At 37.5% G+C, this 24,779-nt stretch overlaps 1 protein-coding gene across 1 annotated transcript in view; it reads left to right on the plus strand.

Annotated features, from left to right (window-relative positions):
* The window catches only part of DNAH8 (dynein axonemal heavy chain 8), a 353,446-nt gene that overhangs the window by 27,583 nt on the left and 301,084 nt on the right, over positions 1-24,779 (plus strand). The window contains exons 8-11 of the mRNA XM_032253336.1: positions 4,657-4,833; positions 9,861-9,974; positions 17,291-17,398; positions 20,434-20,535. Coding sequence (XP_032109227.1) covers positions 4,657-4,833; positions 9,861-9,974; positions 17,291-17,398; positions 20,434-20,535 — 501 coding nt within the window. The remainder of the gene's footprint in view (positions 1-4,656; positions 4,834-9,860; positions 9,975-17,290; positions 17,399-20,433; positions 20,536-24,779) is intronic.

Raw genomic sequence — 24,779 nt, forward strand, 5'->3', positions numbered from 1 at the left:
AAAAAAAAAAAAAAAAAAAAAAAAAAAAAAGAAAAGAAAAAGTGAACAATCCAATAAAAAAAAGTAGGCTAAGGACATGAATAGACAGTTTGCAAAAGAACATATACAAATGGTCAACAAACATGAAAAAATGTTCAACATCACTAAAGATCAGGGAAATGCAAATCAAACCACAGTACAATACCACTTTACTCCTGCAAGAATGGCCATAATAAAAATATAATAGATGTTGGCGTAGATGTGGTAAAAAGGGAGCACTTTTACACTGCAGGTGGGAATGTAAACTAGTACAACTACTACGGAAAACAGCATGGAGATTACTTAAATAACTAAAAGTAGAACTACCATTTGATGCAGCAATCCCACTACTTGGTATCTACCCAGAGGAAAAGAAGTCTTTCATTCAAAAAAGATACTGACACACACATGTTTATAGTAGCATAACTCGCAATTGCAAAAATATGGAACTTGCCCAAAAGCCCATCAGTCAACAAGTGGACAAAGAAATTGTGGTATACCATGGAATACTACTCAGCTATAAAAAGGAACAAAATAATGGCATTCATTGTGACCTGGATGGCATTGGTGACCATTATTCTAAGTGAAGTAACTCAGGAATGGAAAACTAGACATTGTATGTTCTCATTCATAAGTGGAAGCTAAGCTATGAGGATGCAAAGGCGTAAGAATGATACAGTAAGCTCTGGGGACTCTGAGGGTTGTTAAGTTGGGAAGGGTGGGAGTGGGTGAAGGATAAAAGACTATGAATTGGGTACAATGTATACTGCTTCGGTGGTGGGTGCACCAAAATCTCAGAAATTACTGCTAAAGAACTTACTCATGTAACCAAACACCACTTGTTCCCCAAAAATCTATGGAAATAAAAATAGATAAATAAATAAATAAGTCATTTGTATTGAAAAAAAAAAAGAGAAAGAGCTTCATAAACCATGGTTAAAATTAAAAGTATTTCATGGATTTAAGATAGAAGCTTCAGGGGTTTAAAAAATTCATGGTGTATTTAACTGCTATTATAGTCTTAAAATTCCATCACAATTTAAATTATGAGGAGTTATAAATGTAACTGTACATAAGCATTTTTGTACATTAAAAAGTATGGAAAATAACACTCACCCATGTAACTACCACTGAGGTGAAACAGATGCTAATCATTTTCTATGTTTTCTTTAAATCTCTTTTATTTTAGCTAAATCCTCCATCACTTTCTTTTCCCTTCCTCAATATTAGCACTATCCTGCTGTTATTGTCTCCCATTCCCTTGAATGTTTTGCACTTCTATTGCATTTGCATGTATATAACCTATATATATGAAAACTTCTTTGTCCCAGACTCCTTTGCACATGCTCCAGAGTTTCTCAATGGAATTGCTGGGAGCAATAGGATATGAATCTTACGTTGGATTTTACCAAGCCCTCCAAACAGTGGTTATATTAATCTATAGTTTTAAAACGAGCACATGAGACTTTCTTTCTTTCCTTCTCTCTTTCTTCTCTTTCCTTCTATCTTTCTTTCTTTCTTTCTTTTTCTTTCTTTCTTTCTTTGTTTCTTTCTTCGTTTCCTCTTTCTTTCTTTCTTTCTTCCTTTCTTTCTTCCTTTTCTTTCCTCCCTCCCTCCCTCCCTCCCTTCCTTCCTTCCTTCCTTCCTTCCTTCTCTTTCTTTCCCCCCTCCCCTCCCCTCCCCTCCCCTTTTTCCTTTCCTCTCCTCTTTTCTTGGTCATGCTCTGTAACCCAGGCTGAAATGCAGTGGCATGATTATGGCTTACTGCAGCCTTGACCTCCCAGGCTCAAATCATCCTTCCACTTCTTAGCTTTCTGAGTAGTTGAGACTACCGGCATACACCAGAATGACAGGCTGCTTTTTGTATTTTTTTGTGGAGATGGGGTTTTGCCATGTTGCTCAGGCTGGTCTTGACTTGTGCTCAAGTGATCCATCTGCCTCGGCCTCCCAAAGTGCTAGGATTACAGGTGTGAGCCACTGTGCCCCGCCAAGACTTCCTATTTTTTTTTTTTTTAATCTTTGGTTATACTTGGAATTGCCAGATTTTTAATTGTTGCCAGTTGAGTGTGAAATGATATCTTGGTTTACTTTGCATTACCCTAAATACTATTGAGACTGAGCATATTTAATGGCTATTTTGGTTTCCTCTGTATTGAATTGCTTGTTAATATCATTTACCCATATTATTGCCTGTTCATATCATCTACCCATATCATCCACTTCTTCATTTGGATGGCTTGATGTTATCTGACTACATTGTTGGAGGTTAAATAATATTTTCCAGATATTAATCCTATGTTGGTCCCCACTGTGTCGTATTTCATTTGGTATGGTGTTGCTAGTCATGTGGAAATTTAAGTTTTTAATGTAGATAAATACATTAATTACAAATGTTAATCCAGCCTCAACCTAGCTATCCCTAGTGACTACAAACTCTGTGCTTTTTGTATTTTACTTATGAAACCCTTTCCTACTCCAGTGTTATGAAGACATTCTCTTAAATTATTTATTCTAAATAGGGAATATAACACAAAATTAATACGATGAAAGGAACAAACTGTAAAATGAACACCTGTGTAACCTTTGCACAAGTTAAAAAATAGAACATGGCTGGCACCTGTCATCCCAACACTTTGCTCATGGCAAGAGGATCACATGAGCTCAGGAGCAAAGGACCAGCCTGGCCAGACTCGGCCCGAAAGAAAGAAAGAAGGAAAGAAGGAAAGAGAAAGAAAGAAAGAAAATAGAACATTATCAGTGCCTTAAAATGCCTTTGCATTTCTCTTCTCAGTTTTAAACATCTTTTCTTCCCCTTAGTGGTAACTATTATCTTGACAAGTATGCTGTTCAGTTCCATGCTTTTCTTTTTAGTTTTGCCCCCATCTCCTACATTTTCTTTTAGAAATATTACCATTTTATTTTTAACATTTAGGTTTTTATTCCATCTGGAATTGTGTGTGTGTGTGTGTGTGTGTGTGTGTGTGTGTGTGGTGTGAGGTAGAAATCTAATTTTGTGTTTCTCGTGAGCCTGTAATTAGCTAATTGTTTCAATTTAACATTCTCTGTTAAATTGTTGAATAGTCCATTTTCTCCTAACAAATTTGTAATATCACCTCTGTCATATATAAAGTTGTTAGACACCTTCGTTTACTTCACTGGTCTATTTATTTACTTTTTATACTATGCTGAGCTGCTTGAATTTCTATAGCTTTCTACTCAACCAACATTTGGCATGCCAAGCCCTTTCGTTGTTTTTCTTCAAAATTATGTTGACTATTTCTGGATAATTGTTTTTCAAAATCAATTTTAAGACTAATTTTTAAAGTACTATGAAAAACTCTATTGAGATTTTATTAGAATTTCACTGAATTGTACATTAATTAAAAAAAACCTGCCATCTTTATATTATTGAATTTTCCATCCATGAACATGACATACCTCCCCATTTAGTAGGTCTTTTGTGTGTGTAAAATAAATTTTAAAATTCTCTCCAAAAAGGTCTTGCGCATCTTAGATTAATTTCTAGTTATCTTATTACCGTTTTTCTTTGCTGTTGCAAATTGTATCTTTTTGGAAATTACATTTTCAGATTGCAAAGTAGCTTGTAAAGAAGTGATACTAATTTTTATGTATAGATCTAGCAACTTTACGAAATTGTTCACGTTTATTAATTTTAAAAAGTTTGTCTTTAGTCTTTTTTTCTTAAGAGACAGGGTCTCATTCTGTCACCCAGGCTGTAGTGAAGTGGCATGTTCATGGCTTACTGCAGTCTCCAACTTCTAGGCTTAAGTGATCCTCCCACCTCAGCTTCCTGAGTAGCTGGGACTACAGGCATGTACTACCACACCCAACTAATTTTAAAAATTTCTGTAGGGAAGAGGTGTTGCTTTGTTGCCCAGGCTGGTCTTAAACTCCTGGGCTCAGGTGATCCTCCACCTCAGCCTTTCAAAGTGCTGGGATTACAGGTGTGAGCCACTGTGCCTGACCTTATATATGCTTGAATTTTAAAAATGTAGCCAACGATGTCATTTGTGATTATGCCATTTTTACTTTTTTAAAAATTTCCAATTCTTATACCTTCTGTTTCTTTAGTTATCTTGTTCTGAGACTTCTATTACCAGGTAGGATAGAAGTGGGTGGTGATTGTGGCAAACTTGTCATGTCCTTGGTTTGAAAGTGATATTTTCTAAAATATCACCTTTGGCCAGGTATGGTGACTCATGCTTGTAATCTCAACACTTTGGAAAGCTGAGGCAGGAGGATTGCTTGAGCCCAGGAGGTTGAGGCTGCAGTGCATAGTGGTTGTGCCACTGCACTCCAGCGTAGGCAACAGAGGGAGACTCTGTCTCAAAAAAATCCCCAAGATCCAAAAAGCAAAAAACTACCCCACCGGCAAAAAACCCCAAAATAAATCAGATAAACTGTCACCTTTAAGTATTATGTTTGCTGGAGAATCTTGGTAGGTAGTATTTACCAAGTTGAAGAAGTTCGCCTCTGGTCTTCATTTACTAAGGATTTTTAAACATTATTTGGTGTCGAACATTATTTATACTTTCAGCAGCCTTTGAAAACAGGCAATCAGATCTTAACAAAGAAGAATGTAACATTTCTATGTTTTGTATATATTTTTTATTGCAGGTACTTATTGAGAGTGAGCAGATGAGAAAAGAAGCTGATGATTCAGGTCCGCTCACTGAACTGGAACACTGGAAACGCATGTCAGCAAAGTTCAACTATATCATTGAACAGATTAAAGGGCCAAGTTGTAAGGCTGTCATAAATGTGCTAAATGTTGCACACTCCAAACTTCTAAAGGTAAAAGGCCTTTTATTTAAAGTTTGGTATACTTCAGAACAAGTAAGTAGAAAATTATCCTTCTTGAACTACCTCTTAGCGTAATATACTGGAATCATGTTTAGAAGTGTTAACCTTTGGGTAAGGCTTTTACATATATCACAATTATTTCCAGAAGAAGAAATGAAGATTTATTTCTCAGTACTTCACAGACCAATTTTGACCATACTGCTATGGGGTGATTTCTAGGAAAGTGATCATCTTTTATTTTTAAATTGTTTTTGAAATTATAAATCAGTGAAGAAATCAATATAGGCTCATTGAGGTAAACAATTGCATATGGAGTCAAAAGTAAAATACATCTCATCCCTACAATTCTACCTCCTTTTCTAGAGGTCATCTTTATTTACAGTATGGCTTGATTCTAGACCCTCCCCTCCCCTTCCCTCCCCTCCCCTCCCCTTTTCTCCCCTCCCCTCCTGAGCATCTCTGCACATTTTCACTGTATGTGAAAAGAATGCAAGGTCCATACTGCTCTTTACCCAAATATCTCTCAGAGTTGTGTTTTCATTGAGTAACCTTGAGGGGTCTGTTAATGTGTCCCCCAGACAAACAGCAGACTTACCACTTACTGTAGAAAGGACAAATTCCCCTAAACTCAGTGTTCCTCACCTGTAACACAACCTATTGCGTGCGGGTGCAAGCATCAGTTTGTGGATATTTAGGGTCATGGGGGAACAAATGCACCACAATGCTCATGCCATTTGCTGTGATACAATAAAATCCTTGTCTCTCACCCAGAATCTCATGTTTTCTCCCATCATCCATAAAACAGCAAAAGGATAATGCATTAACTTCTAAGCAGGGTAAAATCCCAGACCCTATAAGGACCTTGACAATTAAAGTGCAAACTTTTTTCTAGTCTGTGGCTTACATTTTTTAAAACTTGAAAACTTGAAATCATTTTAGACTTATAGAAGAGTCAACCAGTATAGTACAGAGAGTTCCTGCCTGTTCTTCACCTAGCTTCTCTTAATGTTAACATGTTAAAACTATTGTACAATGATCAAAATGAAGTGGTAACATTGGTACAATACTATTAATGATGCTACACACAATTTATATTTTGCCAGGTTTTTTTTTTTTTTTAAACAGAGACGGGGTTTCACCATGTTGGCCAGGCTGGTTTCGAACTCCTGACCTCAAGTGATCCGCCTGCCTTGGCCTCCCAAAGTGCTGGGATTACAGGCCTGAGCCACCATGCCCAGCCTCCACTTATATATTCTGATCTGTTCTGGGATCCAATCCAGGATCCTATGTTGCATTTGACTGTCATGTGTCTTTAGTCTCCTCCAATATAACAGTTCCTTAGTTCATACTTGTAATTCAAGACCTTGATACTTTTGAATAGTAATGGTCAGTTATTTAGAAGAATGTCTTCAATTTGGGTTTGTCTGATGGTTTCTCGTGAATACATTGAGGTTATGTATCTTTGGTCAGAACGCCAGAGTTGATGTGCTCTTCCCAGTGTGACTTATCGGGGGTACATTATACTGATGTACCTTGTTACTTTTGACCTAAAATGGATAATTTACTTAGGCTGGGATTTGTTAGGTCTCTGTACTATACACATATTGCATTTTGTGGAAGACAACTTTAAACTACATGAGTAGTTTCATAGGTGAATCTTGACTGTGGCAATTATTACTGTGGTATGCTAATGGTGGTTTTCTAGTTTCCTTATTCCTTCCACTTTTATGAATCAGAATTCTTATGTAAGAAAAAGTTGTCTCTTCTCTCATTTTAGTTATGTATTTGATCATTTATTTACATTAATATAGCCTCATAGGTATTTATTTCGTGGTTTGGGTTATAGCTGAATACTATTATTATTTAATTCGTTGCTCAAATTGTTTCCTCTTTGGCCATCAGGAAATCTTTCAGGTTGGCTCCTATTTCCTTCTGATCCCCCTACTGTGCTTGGAGCACATATTTACTCTCTACCACTAGATAAATGCTCAAGGCTCATTTTGCATTTGTCCTGCCCTAGTCCTGGGATCAACACTTCTCCAAGGAGCCTAGGTTCATTTTTTGGAGAGCAGTATTTAGAAACCAAATCTGGATGCTAGATGTGCTGATTTATTGCTTGTATTTTAATTTATTAAAATGGAATCATTTATAATTAATTTTTTATATTTAGATGAATTACATTTTTTTCAGTCTTTTATTGCTTTTGTCCTTCATGTATTGTTTAAAAAGACCCTCTTAAGAAGAATAAATCAAGGTTAACCTAAATTTAAAATAGAATTACCCTTTTCTTCTATTTCTAGGGTTTTATTTCTTTGCACTTTATTCCTCAGTTAACTTGGCATTTATTTGTGTAAATCATGTCAGATTTAATAATAATGATAATAACAGCAGCTAACATTTATTGTGTGCTTACTATGTGCCAAGGATTATGTTTACTATCTTATCTATAACATTTCATTTAATCCTCACATCAGCTGGATCAAATGGATCTTCTTATTCTCTTCCGCATTTGGTTTATAGAACAGTGAGAGATTAAGTTTCTTGCTCAAGGTCACAGAGTTAGTAAGAGGGGAAGCAGGGTACAAGGTCATGCTCTTACCTCTTTTTCCCAAATGGCTGGCTAATTTTCCCAGCACTGTTTGTCATTTTCTTTCAATCATAATTAATTTTTGTATCTACTCTTTGTTCTTCTTTTCCAGATTTGTCTTAACAATTCACGTATTTTCATCCTTTGGTATATATTTTCAAATAAGCTTATATCATTTTTTTTCCAAAATACCACATTTTGATACTTAGTTTTATATATTTTTGAAATGTATATAAATGGAATCGTATCATATATTCTGCAACCAACTTTCACTCAACATTATTTGTGAGAATGCATCCTGTTATTTCATGCATTATTATTCATTTGCTACCTTTGTTTTTATTTTTGTATCATATTCTGTGGCATGAATGCACCACAATTTTTTAATCTATTACCCCAGAAAGGACATTTGGATTGTTTCTAGTTTGGGGTTATTGCAAGCAATATTCAGTGAATATTCTTGCTCATGTCTCTTGGTGTACATGTGTGAGAATTTCTCTAAGGCATTTGCCTAGGAGAGAATTTATGAATTTGTGGATCAAAGGTGATACACAATTTAAACACTTGCAGAGAGGTCTTTAATGATCTGCCGTAGTGACCTTCAGACTTTCTCTTGTGTTAAAAATACTAATCTGTAGTCTTTAGAAAGGATTGCAAAGCAAATGTGGTAGCAAATCTATGAATGACATTGAGGACGGAGGGAAAGAAATATATTGGATGATAACGTAAGATCCAAGAAGGCCTTCAGTGGTAAGAGTCTGGGTGCCATACTGGTAGCCCAGCCTCTTTGTTGGATAGGTTTGGAGACAAGCTGCTTGGCTCCCATTATTTTTTTAAACGGTTTTGTCCAGAGCATGTTATTTCTGTTTTTGCTGGTAGACCTCTCCATTCCATGTTCTCTTAATCTCTGACCAATTCTCAAGCAGGCACTTGCTTTTAGCATCCCTCATATGTAAGAGTGGTCAGTTAATAATAAGATAACGTTTATTAAGAATAGGTTAAAAATCCTGAAAGAATCTGAAGGAGAGAAATTGATCAAGTAAAGTTTGGATAAAGACTTAGCCGTTTTAGTTGAATCATTTGGTAGAATGATATTACTGATGCGAGTCAACTTGATCCTAGGCTGCTTTATGAGAGGTATAATTTTCAGAAAAAAAGGAAGGTGATGTTTTGGCTCTTCTCAGCATTGGCCAGATCAGTCTGAAGGCTTCCTTTCATTTCTGAGGTACATGTGTTTGGAGTGATGTTGTGCATCCAGAGTAGGAAGGCCAAGAGGTTGAAGCTATTAAGGCCATGTCCTTGGAACCAACCCAAATACCCATCAATGATAGACTGGATAAAAAAAAATGTGGTACATATACACCATGGAATACTACGAAGCTGTAAAAAGGAATGAAATCATGTCCTTTGCAGTGACATGTATGAAGCTGGAAGCCATCATTCTCAGCAAACTAAGACAGGGACAGAAAGCCAAACTCTGCATGTTCTCACTCACAAGTGGGAGTTGAACAATGACAACACATGGACACAGGGAGAGGAACAGCACATGCTGGAGCCTCTCGGGGGGTAGTGTGAGGGAGGGAGAGCATTAGGACAAATAGCTAATAAAAGCAGGGCTTAAAACTTAGATGATGGGTTGATAGGGGCAACAAACCACCATGGAATGTGTATACCTACGTAACAAACCTACACGTTCTGCACTTGTATTCCGGAACTTAGAGTTAAAAAAAAAAAAAAAAAAAAAAAAAAATCCTATTAAATTACTAAGATGACCGAGCATGACCATCTTTGAATAAAATTTGCCTTAGTAATTTCTGAATTGAGGAAGAAGGGGAAAAAAAAGACTTAGTGATGATATGGTAAATGTCTTCAAATATTTGAAGGGATGCTGTGTGTTTGCTGAAGCTCCGTTAGACAAAACTACACCAAATGAGCAGAGATTACAGGAAGATAGATTTTTCTTCTCAGTAAAAGGAAGATATTTCTCATAATCAGTTATCTAAGCAGGTAATATTTGATGATCACTTACAAGAAAGTGTTGATTTCAGATTGACTTCACTTTGTTAGTAGGGTTTTTTTTTTTTTAAATAATGTTCTATCTTAATAACTTGACCCATTCTTGAAGACCCAAAGTAATATAATGCCACAAATAATTAACCTGGAAAAGTCATTCCTGGTAGAAGCAAGTGTAGTTCAAGCCTACAGACAGGATTTTAATTACAAGCAGAATGAGTCTTCAGTTTTAGTAAATCATTTAAGGTGCTTGCAATAACTTTGTCTTAAATATTATAAGAAAAATATATATTAATTACACTTGAATGTCTACTATTTTAGTATATGAATGATTAGGGAAGACTGAATTTCTTGAGTAAACTTTAGCACACTGATATAGCTGGATGTTTCATAGCATTCTTATACATTTTTTTCTTAGAATTGGCGTGATTTGGATGCAAGAATCACTGATACAGCAAATGAATCAAAAGATAATGTCAGATATTTATATACTTTGGAAAAAGTGTGCCAGCCTCTCTATAACCATGACCTAGTAAGTATGCTTTAAAGTACAGTTTTAAACTGAGTGCATTGGCTTGCACCTGTAATTCTAGCTACTCAGAAGGCTGAGGTGGAAGGATTGCATGAGCCCAGGAGCACAAGGCTGCAGTGAGCTCTGCCACTGCATTCCAGCCTGGGTGACAGAGCAAGACCCCATCTCTAAAAAAAAAACAATTACAATTCAAGAAATTGACTCATATAATTAATGCATTAAAAATCTTTAATATGTGTATATTTGGGAAAACATGCTGCCTAAAGTTACTTAAAATATATATTTTCCTATTATATATTTATAAAGAATGATAAACTATATTTAATATTTTAACCCATATTTAAATATGTAGCATATCATTAGTATGCCTTCATTTGTGAATTAAGCAAGACAAATATTAATATATTATTTATCCTTTGCTGCCTAACAAATTACCCCAGAACTGAGTGGCTTAAAAACAATGAGCATTCACATGGTTAGGAAGAATCAATATCATGAAAATGGCCATACTGCCCAAAGTAATTTATAGATTCAACGCTAACCCCATCAAGCTACCATTGACCTTCTTCACAGAACTGGAAAAAAACACCTTATACTTCATATGGAACCAAAAGAGAGCCCGCATAGCCAAGACAATCCTAAGAAAAAAGAACAAAGCTGGAGGCATCACGCTACCTGACTTTAAACTATATTACAAGGCTACAGTAATCAAAACAGCATGGTACTGGTACCAAAACAGAGATATAGACCAATGGAACAGAACAGAGGCCTTGGAAGTAATGCCACACATCTGCAACCACCTGGTCTTTGACAAACCTGACAAAAATAAACAATGGGGAAAGGATTCCCTGTTTAATAAATGGGGTCAGGAAAACTGGCTAGCCATGTGCAGAAAGCTGAAACTGAACCCCTTCCTTATAACTTATACAAAAATTAACTCCTGATAGATTAAAGATTTAAACATAAGACCTAACACCATAAAAACCCTAGAAGAAAACCTAGGCAAAACCATTCAGGATACAGGTATAGGCAAGGACTTCATGACTGAAACACCAAAAGCAACAGCAACAAAAGCCAAAATAGACAAATGGGATCTAATTAAACTTAAGAGTTTCTGCACAGCAAAAGAAGCAATCATTAGAGTGAACCAGCAAACAACAGGATGGGAAAAAATTTTTTGCAAGCTATCCATATGACAAAGGGCTAATATCCAGAATCTACAAAGAACTAAAACAGATTTACAAGAAAAAAACAACTCCATCAAAAAGTGGGCAAAGGTTATGAACAGGCACTTTTCAAAAGAAGACATTTATGCGGTCAACAAACATGAAAAAATGCTCATCATCACTGGTCATTAGAAAAATGCAAATCAAAACCACATTGAGATATCATCTCATGCCAGTTAGAATGGTGATCATTAAAAAATCAGGAGACAGGGGGCCGGGCGCGGTGGCTCAAGCCTGTAATCCCAGCACTTTGGGAGGCCAAGGCGGGTGGATCATGAGGTCAAGAGATCGAGACCATCCTGGTCAACACGGTGAAACCCCGTCTCTACTAAAAATACAAAAAATTAGCTGGACATGGTGGCACGTGCCTGTAATCCCAGCTACTCAGGAGGTTGAGGCAGGAGAATTGCCTGAACCCAGGAGGCGGAGGTTGCGGTGAGCCGAGATCGCGCCATTGCACTCCAGCCTGGGTAACAAGAGCGAAACTCCGTCCCAAGAAAAAAAAAAAAATCAGGAGACAACAGATGCTGGAGAGGATGTGGAGAAATAGGAATGCTTTTACTGTTGGTGAGAGCATAAATTAGTGCAACCATTGTGAAAGACAGTGTGGTGATTCCTCAAGGACTTAGAAATAGAAATTCTATTTGACCCAGCAATCCCATTACTGGGTATATACCCAAAGGATTATAAATTGTTCTATTATAAAGACACATGCACATGTATGTTAATTGCAGCACTGTTTACAATAGCAATGACTTAGAACCAACCCAAATGCCCATCAGGATAGACTGGTTAAAGAAAATGTGGCACATATACACCATAGAATACTATGTAGCCATAAAAAAGGATGAGCTCATGTCCTTTGCAGGGACATGAGCTCATCCTTTTTCATGGATGAATCTGGGAACCATCATTCTCAGCAAACTGACAAAAGAACAGAAAACCAAACACCTCATGTTCTCACTCATAAGTGGGTGTTGAACAATGAGAACACATGGACACAGGGAGGGGAACATCACACACTGGGGTCTATTGTGGGGTGGAGGGCTAGGGGAGGGATAGCTTGGTGGAGAGATAGGGGAGGGATAACATTAGGAGAAATACCTAATGTTGGTGGATGCAGCAAACCAACATGGCATGGTAAACCTATGTAACAATCCTGCAAGATCTGCACATGTACCCCAGAACTTAAAGTATATATAAAGAAACAAACAATGAGCATTCATTATGTCAGAGTTTCTGTGGTTCAGGAATCTGGGCAAGGCATAGCTAAGTACTTCTGTTTCAAGGTCTCTCATGAGGTTGCCCACCGGCTAAGTGGGGCTGTGGTCTCTTCTGAAGTGGGGGAGGCTGACTGGGGAGAGTCCTTTTCTTAGCTCGCTCATGTGGTTATTGGCAGGCCCCAGTTTTTAGCCACGTGGGCCTCCCCCCTGGCAACCTGCTTCCCTTGGGGTGAGTGATCCAAGAGTGAGCAAGAGAGTGAGAGAACACCCAAGTTGGAAGTCATCTTCTTTTTGTAACCTAATCTCTGAAGTGACAGCCCATTATTTCTATTGTACTCTACTGGCTAGAAGCAAGTGGGTCTGGTTCACTCTGGGCAGGTGGGGGAGTATACAAGGGTGTGAGTACCATGTGGGTGAGCATCACTGGGGCTATCTTCGGGGCTGCCTATTCCCAGTTTACAGTTTAGAAAGCCAAAACTCATCACGGTGTAGTGACTTTGCCAGCATCATTCAGCTAATCAGGGATGCAGTACAGAACCCATCTTCTAATTTCTAGCCTACTCTTCTCATTATATTTCCATAGAGACCCTTTAAAGAACATGTTAGCACTACCATTTGCTTTTATTTTTTAAAAGTTTATATTAACATCAAATTAATAATCTGGTATTTCATAATATTTCATATAAAATATGAAAATTAAAAAGACTCTATCCTTTATTTAACAGAAGGAGAAATCAAGGGAGCTAGTACTTGTTGAGAACTTAGGGCGATATTTCCCCATTTTGCCTGGGTGTTACTTCTTTTGTAAATCACTTATAGGCAGGAGGGCTGCCCAGACAGCTGCATTTTTAAAGATGTTTCCAGGCTTGAGAGTCCTTGACCTTTTGTTTTAGGCATTGTGGTACATGCTTTACATATGTTTTCATTCTGTCTGCACACTGATCCTCATTTCAAAGATTAGGAAACTGAGTTTGAGCATTTCTACAATGATCCGTGGTGGGACCAAATTTGAATCTAGCTATCTCTAGCATTATGGGCTGTATTATTTTTCCACTTTACCACGTTGCTTCTTCAAGGTATTCTTTAAGTTAAAATGCTTCTTCCCGCCACCCCTGGTACGGACTCTCTCTCTGTCGCCCAGCCTGGAGGGCGGTGGCACGATATCCACTCACTGCAACCTTCGCTTCCTGGGTTCAAGCGATTCTCCTGACTCAGCCTCCTGAGTAGCTGGAATTACAGGTGCGTGCTACTTCGCCTGGCAAACTTTTGTATTTTTAGTAGAGACGAGGTTTCACCATGTTGCCCAGGCTGGTCTCAAACTGCTGACCTCAAGTGATCCGCCCACCTCAGCCTCCCAAAGTGCTGGGATTACAGGCGTGAACCACCATGCTCGGCCCAGTGCTTTCAAATTAATTTAATTTGTGCCTGATATCTTTGTTCAGTATTCTCTATTCTAATTTTTGAAGAGGTAGTCAAATCTTCCATATAGGTGGCAGCACTGGCCACATAGTTTTGTTGACCACCCTTCTTGGGTCAGTGCAGGTTTCTTTCTAGAGGCAGGGAGTAGGAAAGAGGTTATGGCTGTATCACTTAGATTTGGAGAACAAGGAGGTGTAGAGGCAGTTCATAAACATCCCAAGGGAGCATTGGTAGTCAAGAAGTTTAATTTGGAAGGGGAGGGAAAATGTTGGTTGAGAGTATTGGACAAGTGCATTTCTTACTGCCATGAGCAATCCATCATCCATCAGGGAGTACCATGAGAGGGGACAGGAAGGCTTTAGAAGCAAGGATCTTTTAATTGATTCCACAAAAAGATGCTAGATTTTATTTAAAACTTATCTGTGTTAGTTGCAAAGAGTTACGACTTCTAAAAAAATTACAGCTTTATTTCAGATTCAAGGGGTACATGTACAGGTTTGTCACATGGGTACATGACATGATGCTGAGGTTGGGGTATGGATCCTGTCACCCAGGTGGTGAGTCCAGTACACAACAGGAAATTTTTCAGCTCACACCTCTTTCCCTTCCTCCCCACCCAGAATTATGACTTTCTTCTACTTCATTCTTCTCACTTTTACCCCTACTACTAGTAGCTGGACTTCTGTTGGGAACCTTTGCAAAATTTGTTTAATATAAGAACATTTATATAATTTCTTAGGTATTTCTGTGCACATGACCCCAAGTAAAGAAAATCAAAGTATATGGTGTTGGAGAAATAGGGCCATTGCTTGGCTTACTTGGTAGCTCAATGGCTTAATTCCCCAACTTTACAATATGAGCAATTAAAATTTCTATCCAAGAAAGTTTAAAATTATTACATGTCACAAACATTTTGGGTTGCTCACAGATTTTAAGATGCAAATATGAAATACATATAATACCTAAAGCCTACTCCCAGGCTACCAAAAGTAGCTCTTGATGTGAAAAATAATAGATGACGTGAATACAGCACAATGTTCACATTTGTCAAATCTAGTGATGAGAATAGTTGGTCATTAAACTATTCACTGTACTTTTCTATATATTTAAAGCTTTTTATCATAAAAAGTAAACTGGAAAGAAAGATAGAATACTCTATTGCTATCAAGACTCCAAATTTTAAGGAATACTGATTTCAACTTCTTGATTCAAAAGACTTGTTTTAATTCATATAATTTAAAAATCATTTAGTTCTGATGTTTTTTACATCCTAGTAATTTTTAAAAACTTTGTTCAATTACCCTAACCATGGATGTGCCTTATTATTGTTATTTTGTTGTCGTTGAGCTTTTTATATTTTCTTACGTAGGAAGGTTTCAAGCATTACCTTTTGAAATGACAGAGTGCTAATAGTATCGAGTCATATCATTGCTTCCCACTCATACACCCACTATATCTGTACTTTCAAAAATTCCCTTTTTCCCCCTCATTTCTTTATTCTGGTTAAAAGTAACCAGCAATTGTTGTTTAGTTTATAACTGTCATTTGGGTAGGAAAAGTGCAGGGGATTTGTGCTTCCATTTCTGACTCTTAAGTTTATGTAAGTTTCATTTTTTTTTAAATCACCCTGGTATTGTGCTTTAGGCATAGCTTACTATTATATATAGATGGACAAGAACAGTGCACTCAAGGAGCTACTGTTATAAATAATGATGTTTAAAGTTCAGGTGAAGGACATTTTTCTGAAGGACCCGTTTGATGCCATCCCTGAACCCTCTTTATTGGAGTTTAGTGGTCCTTTGTAGACATGACTTAGCAAGGGTGGAAGGGACTCTTTCTAGGCATATTTTTATTAGGATTTTTTTGATCTACAAATACCATATACAATATAAATTCTGACATACAACATTAACTATAAAGTAATTATGTTAATTTCCATAAGCCACATAAAATTGATTTAATTATTCCATAGTTACACCCCACACCTAGGACATATCATACACTAATCAGTAGTTGTTTTTCTTGGCTGTATTTCTCCTATCACCATTAAAAAGACGTTTTATATATTTTATCTTGTCCCATCAATTAAAAGGAAAGTTCCTTGAAGACAAGGATGCCATTGGCTTTATCTGTTCTTCCATAGTGATTTGCATTATGGTTACAAGCAGGGTCTCAGAATCTCTGCTACATAACTTATAGCTGTTGGGTCTTAGGCAAGGGACTTAACTTCTCTACCTCTCTGTTTTCTCATTGGCAAAATGGGAATAATGATAATGCTTTATTTTATAGATCCTGACATTTTTTCACATTTTAATGTCTCTGAACTCAGGACATACTTTAGTCAGTCAGGTTTAATGAATCATTGTGGATGTGACTTGATATTACCTTAAATTATTAGTTCTCTCCTTGAGGGTGTTTTTGTTGGCTTGTTTGTTTTTGATTTTGGTATCATTCATGAATTCAGACTGCTATTGAGTACCTGTGCCTACATTCTCATAGAAGTTTGGTTTTCTTCGTTCTCCTACTAGCATGTAAATTTTATTTCTCTCTTTTTCTCCAAGGTTGGTTTATTTCATGTTTACCTTAACAGGGAGGGCCCACTGGTGGTCTAGTAGTATGGAGGAGTTACATTCCTCACCTTGGATGTCTTTTTTCTTCCTCAATAGCACAGGAAACAACGGTGCAGTCTTACAATCAGTGATGTTTTATATCTGCTGTAATCAAACCTACCTTAAATGGTTGTTGTCAGCATATGTCAGGATAATATGCTAACGCGTTTAGCCTAAAGCCTGGAGTATAGTAGGCATTCAGTTTACGTTAGTGATTGTTTTACATCCTTGTTGTAATTGTTATGCTTTGCTCTACCTTGTCCTACTTGTTTTACTTGTTTGTGTTTATCTCTTCCGCTCTGCTGTGAGCTGCTCCGGAATAGGTTTGGATTTCTCCCAATATCTTCAGAACCTACTGGCACTTAGTAGGATTGCTAAAAGGTGAACTGAATTCCATGAAAGAAAATGAATGCTAGTCTGATTTCTATTTTAGCTAGGCTTCTGACCATAAGTAAGTCAATTTACCCCTCAAGGTATCAGTTTCTTCATCTTTAAAAAAGGGCAGAATAAACTGTTAACCTTAAAATTGCTCTCACCTCTAAAATTTAATTTTTAGATAAACTTTTAAGTTCAGATTTACAGAAAAGTTGCAATGATAGTGCAGAATTCTTTTCACCCAGTTTCTCCTGTTAACATCTTGTATTATCTTTGTTTGTCAAAACTAATGTCCTATTTTCTGTTCCAGGGTCTAGTCTAGAATACTGCATTTAGTAAAATTTGACTTTAAGATAAAAATGCTCTACTATTTTGTGTACATTTAGAGTTGTGAGTACTATAGACTATTGGTTATTAAACCTATAAGCATATGATGGAATTCACTTAATGTGTTTCAATGTTAGGTTTCCATGGCACATGGGATACAAAATTTGATTAACGCCATCAGAATGATTCACGGTGTGTCAAAGTATTATAATACCTCAGAGAGAATGACCTCATTGTTTATTAAGGTAAGTTTCTATGGGAGGAAATTACATGTCATCCTGTGAAAAAGTTAAGACTTTCCTTCTGAGCTCTAGGAAGGGAATTGGGAAGCCTGAGTACCTCTTAGAGTTTTAATACTTCTAGTGGGCAAGAAGAGAAAGGTGTTGATTGGACTCAGTAGTACTTAATTGAAGGGAGTGACTGGTACTTTTCTATTTATCAAATGTAAGGCCCAATACTTAAAGAAAATGTGCCTGATGGTTTTCTAATTTATTCATTTCAAATAGTTTGATTCTACCCAAGAGATAGGAGTGTGTCTACTATTAACAGTGCTTCTTTAGCTATTCCCATCAGCACTATAGTTGGTGTAAACTCTTCCTATGTAGCACCATACGGCTAATTATTTAAAATAATTTGAAGATATACTCAAGCAACACATGAGGCCAGGCATGGTGGCTCAGGCTGTAATCCCAGCGCTTTGGGAGGCCGAGGTGGGAGAATTGCTGGAGCTCATGAGTTTGAGACCAGCCTGGGCAACATAGTGAGACCCTGACTCTACAAAAAATTTTTTAAATGTTAGCTGGGCGTGGTGGTATATGCCTGTAGTCCCAGCTATTCCAGAGTCTGAGGCAGGAGGATCCCTTGAGCCTGGGAGTTCAAGAATTCGGTGAGCTGTGATCATACCATGGCATTTCAGTCTGGTAAGAGAGTAAGACCCTGTCTAAACACACACACACACACACACACACACACACACACACCACCCACATGAACAGAATTTATTTGTAAATTATTCAAGCATAACTAAATATCTAAAGTCACAGTCACATTTTAACTTTTTAAATAAAGCAAAGTATAGGTTTGATCACTGTGTCCTAAATAAGACAAGACTCTCAGAATCCTTCCTCTTTACCTGACTCTCTCATTCTTGCCATATATGTCCCATACATCTAGTGCTCGACTTATGACCACGATTGGTTCCGACAGACTGGTTGTAACATGATTTGGTCGTAAGTTGAGTAGACTATATGCACGCGGAGATGGTAGTGCTGCTGGAAGCTGATCCGCACTGTTGTACGCCCAGCTGGGCAACGTTTGCGCTGCCAGACGCAGAGCAGTCGTGGCTAGCGATTATGGTCGTAAAGTCGAATGGTCGTAAGTTGCATAGGTCGTAAGTCGATCAATACCTGTATTGAGATCAGTTTTAGTTCTGATGAAGATTCTTTGCTTGGCTTCTGAATCTTCTGGGAGGCCCATCTGTTCACTTTCTAGTAAAATCTAGTTTGAGCAAAGAACCCTGCTAAGCCAGTTAAACAAGAACCCCCCATTCTTGATGACTCTAGATATCTGATCAGGTTTTCAACCCCGTCAATCCCCCAGGTGTTGTCTGATCACTTTGGCCTATCTTCAGCAAGAATCCTGTAGGTCAGTTTAGCCAAAACCCTCCTTACCTCTAATGTTTCCTCTTAATAATTTTCCACCCACTAATCCCCGTCCTGCCCCTTGGCTATACATTCCTGCTTGCCCATGCTGTGTTCACAGTTGAGCCCCATCTCTCTTTGCTGCTGCAAGATCCCATTGCAGTGGTCCCTACACCCATCACAATGGTCCTGAATAAAGTCCCTTGCTGTGCAAGTATCACTGAATAATTTTTTCTTTAACGGTTCCACATTATTGTTAACATTTTTTTCAACATTGTGAATCAACAAGTATTCCGACTAAAATCCAAATATTGCTAGTTAATTTATCACCACTGTTTTGTAATTCCCACATCCTTCTCTTTCTTAGATTCATTATTTCTTTTGGCGAAAAAAATTCTTTCAGGGAGGGTTTCAGGCTGGTGAACTTCCTGAATTTCTACATGTCTGAAAATCATTTTCATTTTGCCTGATCACTCAAATGCTAGTGTGAGTTGGATTTTAAATTCAACATCATTTTTCCTGGGATGTTGAAGATATTGCTCAATCATTGTCTAGTATACAATATTGTTGATGAGAAGCTTGGTGCTAATCTGATTCTTGTTTCCTTTGTAGGTAACTGGTTTTATTCTCCCAGGAAGTTTTTCGGATTTTTTTTTTATCTTTGATTTTTTAAAATCTCACCTTTTTTTTTTTTTTTTTTTTTTAACATTTATCTTGTTCTACACTTGCTTAGTTGTCCCGATCCAAAGAATTTCCTTTCTCTTTATTCGTGGGAAACATTCCTCTTTTGCCTTGGATTATTCTTAGCTCACTGATATGGTTTGGATATTTGTCCCCTTCCAAATCTCATGTTGAAATGTGATACTCAGCGTTGGAGATGGGGGCTGGCAGGAAGTGTCTGGGTCATGGGGGTGGATCCCTCATGAATGGTTTGGTGCCTTCCTTGTGGTAATGAGTTCACGTGACAGCTGATTGTTTAAAAGATCCTGGCTTCTCTCTTTTGCTTGCTTTCATAGGAGTTCCCACTTTGCCTTCAACCATGACTGTAAGCTTTCTGGGGCTGGCATCAGAAGCAGATGCCGGCTCTAGGCTTCGTGTACAGCCTACAGAGCTGTCAGCCAAATAAGCCTCTTTTCTTTATAAATTACCCATTCTCAGGTATTCCTTGATAGCAATGTAAATGGACTAACTCACCTACCCATTCAATTTATTCTCTTCCCTTGAATCTAACTTCCATTTCTTTTAATTGTTTTCTTCCATCTTTGCCCTCTTCTGGCTCATTCATTTGCTCTTCATTTTTGTACCAGTTGATGGTCAGTTCATCAAAAGAATTTCTTTTAAAATTTTGACAATGAAAATTCCAATTTCCAAGTTCTCTAGTTATTTTTAAATTTTATTTTTATTATTTTTTATTTTTAAAGATAGAGTCTCATTCTCTTTCCCAGGCTGGCCTTGAACTCCTGGGCTCAAGTGATCCTCCCACCTTGACCTTCCAAAGTGCTGGGAGTACAGGCATGAGCCACTGCACTTGGCCCATAAGTTTATTCTTTATCATATTTTTATGCTTGTGATTTGAAATTTTTACATAAATGTTATTTCTCTTTTTACATATAATTATTTTGTACCTATATTTATTTTAGGTAACTAATCAGATGGTGACAGCATGTAAAGCATATATTACTGATGGAGGATTAAATCATGTATGGGATCAGGAAACACCAGTTGTGCTAAAGAAAATTCAGGTTTGTGGAAGTACCTTTATTCTCAAAAACTAAATCTTTTCCCATCCTGCCCAATTTTACTTTGTTTATTCACAAAATACGTTAACTGAAAAACTTCCTACTGAGTAGTGTTGAGAATAGAAAAATAATGCAATTCTTATTATCTATTTCTCTTTATATTTAGTGCTTCTTTTAGGGTATAATTTAATTCTGATGAAGATTCTACATGGCTGCCTGTGTTAGATTCCTGTATGCCATTTCATATGCTCCGGCCCTTACATCTCATTCCAGCCCCTGTTATAATTAAATTTTGTTTTGCCTTTTTCTGCATTGGTTAGGCTTACCATGTATCCTTAAATAGACACGGTGGTAGTTGGCATCCTAATTTTGATCCTGGTTTAGAAGACAATGTTTCTAACATTTCCCTCATTTAGTTGGATGCTTTTGTAAGTTTTAAATATATCTTTGATCAGATTAGTTTAGTACCAACAGATATTTTTTTAAGTTATGAATGGGTTTTGAAAAATTTTCTTCTGCACATATTTATTGAGATGCTTATAGAAGTTTGCTCCTCAGTCTGTTAATGTGATAGATGACATTTTTAGACTTTCTAAAAGTGTCTTAACGTTTCTGGGATAAACTCAACTTGGTCATGGTGTAATTATCTTTTTTAAAAACCCTCAAGTTCAGTTTGCTACAATTTTGTTTAGGATTTAGGAAGCTGTATTGGTAGGGAGAGAGCATGTAATTTTTGTTACTCATACTGACCTTGTCTGTGTTTATGGCATCAATGTCTCAGAATGAATGGAGGGTAGGGGAAAGTATTCCTCTGTTTTCTATTTTGTGAAAAAGTCTGTATAAAATTAAAGTGGCCTGTTTTTTGAAAGTTTGAAAGAAATGGCCACAGCAGGAAGGCTCCATCTGGAAGTGGTTATTGGTCATCCCTGTGTGCAGGCTCCTTGGTCTTCATAGAGCCATGGTATGTGGCTTGAACTGGGAGGCCACATTTGAAAATTGCCCCAGTGCCCTCTATCCAGGGTGGGAACCACTATTCCTGCAGGCCTGGCGCTGACCGCTATCCTGGACAGGGCACTGCTATCACCCTTGCTCTGACCTCTGAACTGGAGGATAAGCAGAGGAAGAATTCCAGTTAGTGTTTCTCATGCTGAAAACAGTTGATCCCAAGGACTGGAAGAACCAGGATCATTATGCAGTTCTTGGACTTAGCCATGTAAGATACAAAGCTACACAGAGACAGATTGAAGCAGCTCATAAAGCAGTGGCTTTAAAACATCAGGGAAAGCAGCCAGTGAACCAATATAAGCAAGGAATAACAATTAACTTCACTTGCATCACGAAAATTACAAAATGTATGACCCAGTGAAAAGAGGAGCATTTAACTGTGTAGATCATACATTTAATTTGGTAACTCAGTTCCTTCGAAAAGTGAAGCAAGGGATAATTTCTTTGAAGTGTTTTTCCCACTATTCAAAAATAATTACAGATGGTCCAAAAAAAAAAAAGCTTCTAAACCTGGTGATATGAATTTATCATTTTCTTCCTTCTGGTATAATTTTTATGCTTGGACAGTTTTTTTTATTTAAATATGGAAGAAAAACAGAATATTATGACAAGAGAGAGATTGAAAAGGAGAACAGAGCAACAAGAGCACAAAGAAAGAAAGAAGAAATGAATTGAAAAGAACATTAGTGATAAATAATGCACATAGCTGTGATACAAGGATAAAAAATTCAAAGAAGAAAAAGCCAAGGCCAGGTGCATGCCTGTGATTCCGGCACTTTGGGAGACTAAGGCGAGTGGATCGCTTGAGCCCAGGAGTTTGAGACCAGCATGGGCAACATGATGAAACCCTGTCTCTACAAAAAATTAGCCAGGTGTGTTGGTGTGCACCTGTAGTCCCAGCGACTTGGGAGGCTGAGGTTGCAGTGAGGTGAGCCGTGATCACGCCACTGCACTCCAGCTTGGGTGACAGAGCAAGACTCTGTCTCAACATAAGAAAAAAGAGAAAGCCAAGAAAGGAGCAAGATGGAAGAAGCAAGAGGCTAAAGAAAAACAAAGACAAGCTGAATTAGAAGCTGCCTGAATAGCTAAGGAGAAAGAAGAGGAAGTTGAATAACAAACATTTCTGGCAAAGAAGGGAAAAAGATATCCAGAAAAGTCATTAAAAGGGGAAGACAAACCTTCAAAATTCAAGGAAGACCTGAAATCACTTTTTCTGACACTAAGTGGAGCAGTTTAAAAAGGTGGAAGAAGTGGAAAAACTTTGTGATAGGTTTGAACTAGTGAGTTTACAGCACTTGGGTGAAATACCTCATCTACAAAACTCTAGGAATGATTGCTCTGGTAAAAAGCGAAGAAATAAATGAGCCAATTAGAACAGAGAAAGACGAAGAAGTGGGAGAGGCTTGTGCGTAACAAGCATCTAAGAATGCAGAGGAATCAACTGTCAAAGGTGGAATTGGCAGTAAAAATTAGTCAGAAGAGGATTGGTTTTCAGTTACTAATTAAAACCATAAGCCCCTTTCCTGCTTGAACAAATTCAATATGGGAAATTATTACCAATTATATGGGCGTACATTCTTTTTTTGGAGTCAAGAGAACTTACTGGCAAAGAAAATCGAGCCTCCAAAAACTTGACCCTCATAAAAAAAGAAATGACAAAAAGATTGTGGATAATTTTTAAAAGAACATGGAATAGTCCCTCAAGTACATGAAGTAGGTCTCCTTCAAATGCACCTGAAACATGAGGAAAAATAGAGGGATCAGAGGTTGGCAGGACAAAAGAGGACCTCAAGAAATGATACAAGGAAGTTGTTGAGATGGTAAAGGCAATGAAATGCCCAGGAATAACTGCTGAATGCAAATGGAGATGAGAAATGACTTACTGGCCGTCTTTGTCGCGTGTGAACTTAAAAAATAAAACTGACAATTGGAGATGCTGGAATGCCTCCTGGACATACAAGAAAACATTGTATGTTTTCTTTTGAGAAATGTCTTTTCAGTTCCTTTACCCATGTAAAAATAATTTTTTGGAGATGGAAGTCTGGCTCTGTTGTCTATGCTGGAGTGCAGGGGTGCAATCTTGGCTCACTGCAACCTCCACCTCTCAGGTTCAAGCCTCCTGAGTAGCTGGGATTACAGACGTCTGCCATCACACTCAGCTAATTTTTGTATTTTTAGTAGAGACAGCGTTTCACCGTATTGGCCAGGCTGGTCTTGAACTCCAGACCTCAAGAGATCCTCTCACCTCGGCCTTCCAAAGTTCTGGTATTACAGGCATGAGCCACTGTGCTCGGCCTTACTTGCCTATTTTAAAATCAGGTTAGTTATTTTCTTCCTATTGAGTTGTTTGAGTTCCTTACATTTTGAGAATAAAACTCTTACTGGATATATGGTTTGCAAATACTGTCTTCCAATCTACAATCTCATTTGTTATTTTTGCTTTTGTTGCCTGTACTTTTGGGGTTACATTCACAAAAATTATTGCCAAGTAGCTTTTCCCTGACATTTTCTTCTAGTAATTTTACAGTTTCAGGTCTTATCTTTACATCTTTAATCCACTTTAAGTTGACTTTTGCATGTCAGGTGAAATGAGGGTCCAATTTTATTATTTTGCATGTGGATATCCGGTTTTGCCACGACCGTTATTGAAGAGACTCCCCTTTCCTCATTGTGTGTTCTTGGCACTTTTGTCAAAGACAAATTGACCATAATGCATGGATTTATTTCTGGGTTCTCTATTCTGTTTCATTGGTCTATGTATCTGTTTTTAATGTCAGTACCGTGCTGTTTTGATTACTACAGTATAAAATCAAGCAGTGTGATGCCTCTAGCTTTGCAAATTTAAAACCACTGAAGTTCAGCTCACACCTGTTAGAATGCCTACTACAAAAAAAAAGACAAATGATAACAAGTGTTGGTAGTCAGGATGTGCATGCCCTTGGTGGGAATGTAAATTACTGTAGCCATTATAAAACACGGTATAGAGGCTCCCCCCAAAATTAAAAATAGAACTACCATATGATCCAGCAATCTCATTTCTGGGTACATATTTAAAGAAAATGATATAACTATCTCAAAGAGATACCTACATTCTCACATTCATTGCAGCATTATTCACAATAGCCAGGATATGGAAGCAAACTGAGTGCCTGTTGACACATGAATGGATAAAGAAAATGTGGTATACAGGGTATGTATGTGTATATGTATGTGTTTGTATGTGTGTGTATGGATACATATAT

This window comes from Sapajus apella, unplaced genomic scaffold, assembly GCF_009761245.1.
Source record: "Sapajus apella isolate SASKATOON/1434 unplaced genomic scaffold, GSC_monkey_1.0 scaffold83, whole genome shotgun sequence".
In the NCBI taxonomy this organism is placed as follows: Eukaryota; Metazoa; Chordata; class Mammalia; order Primates; family Cebidae; genus Sapajus; species Sapajus apella.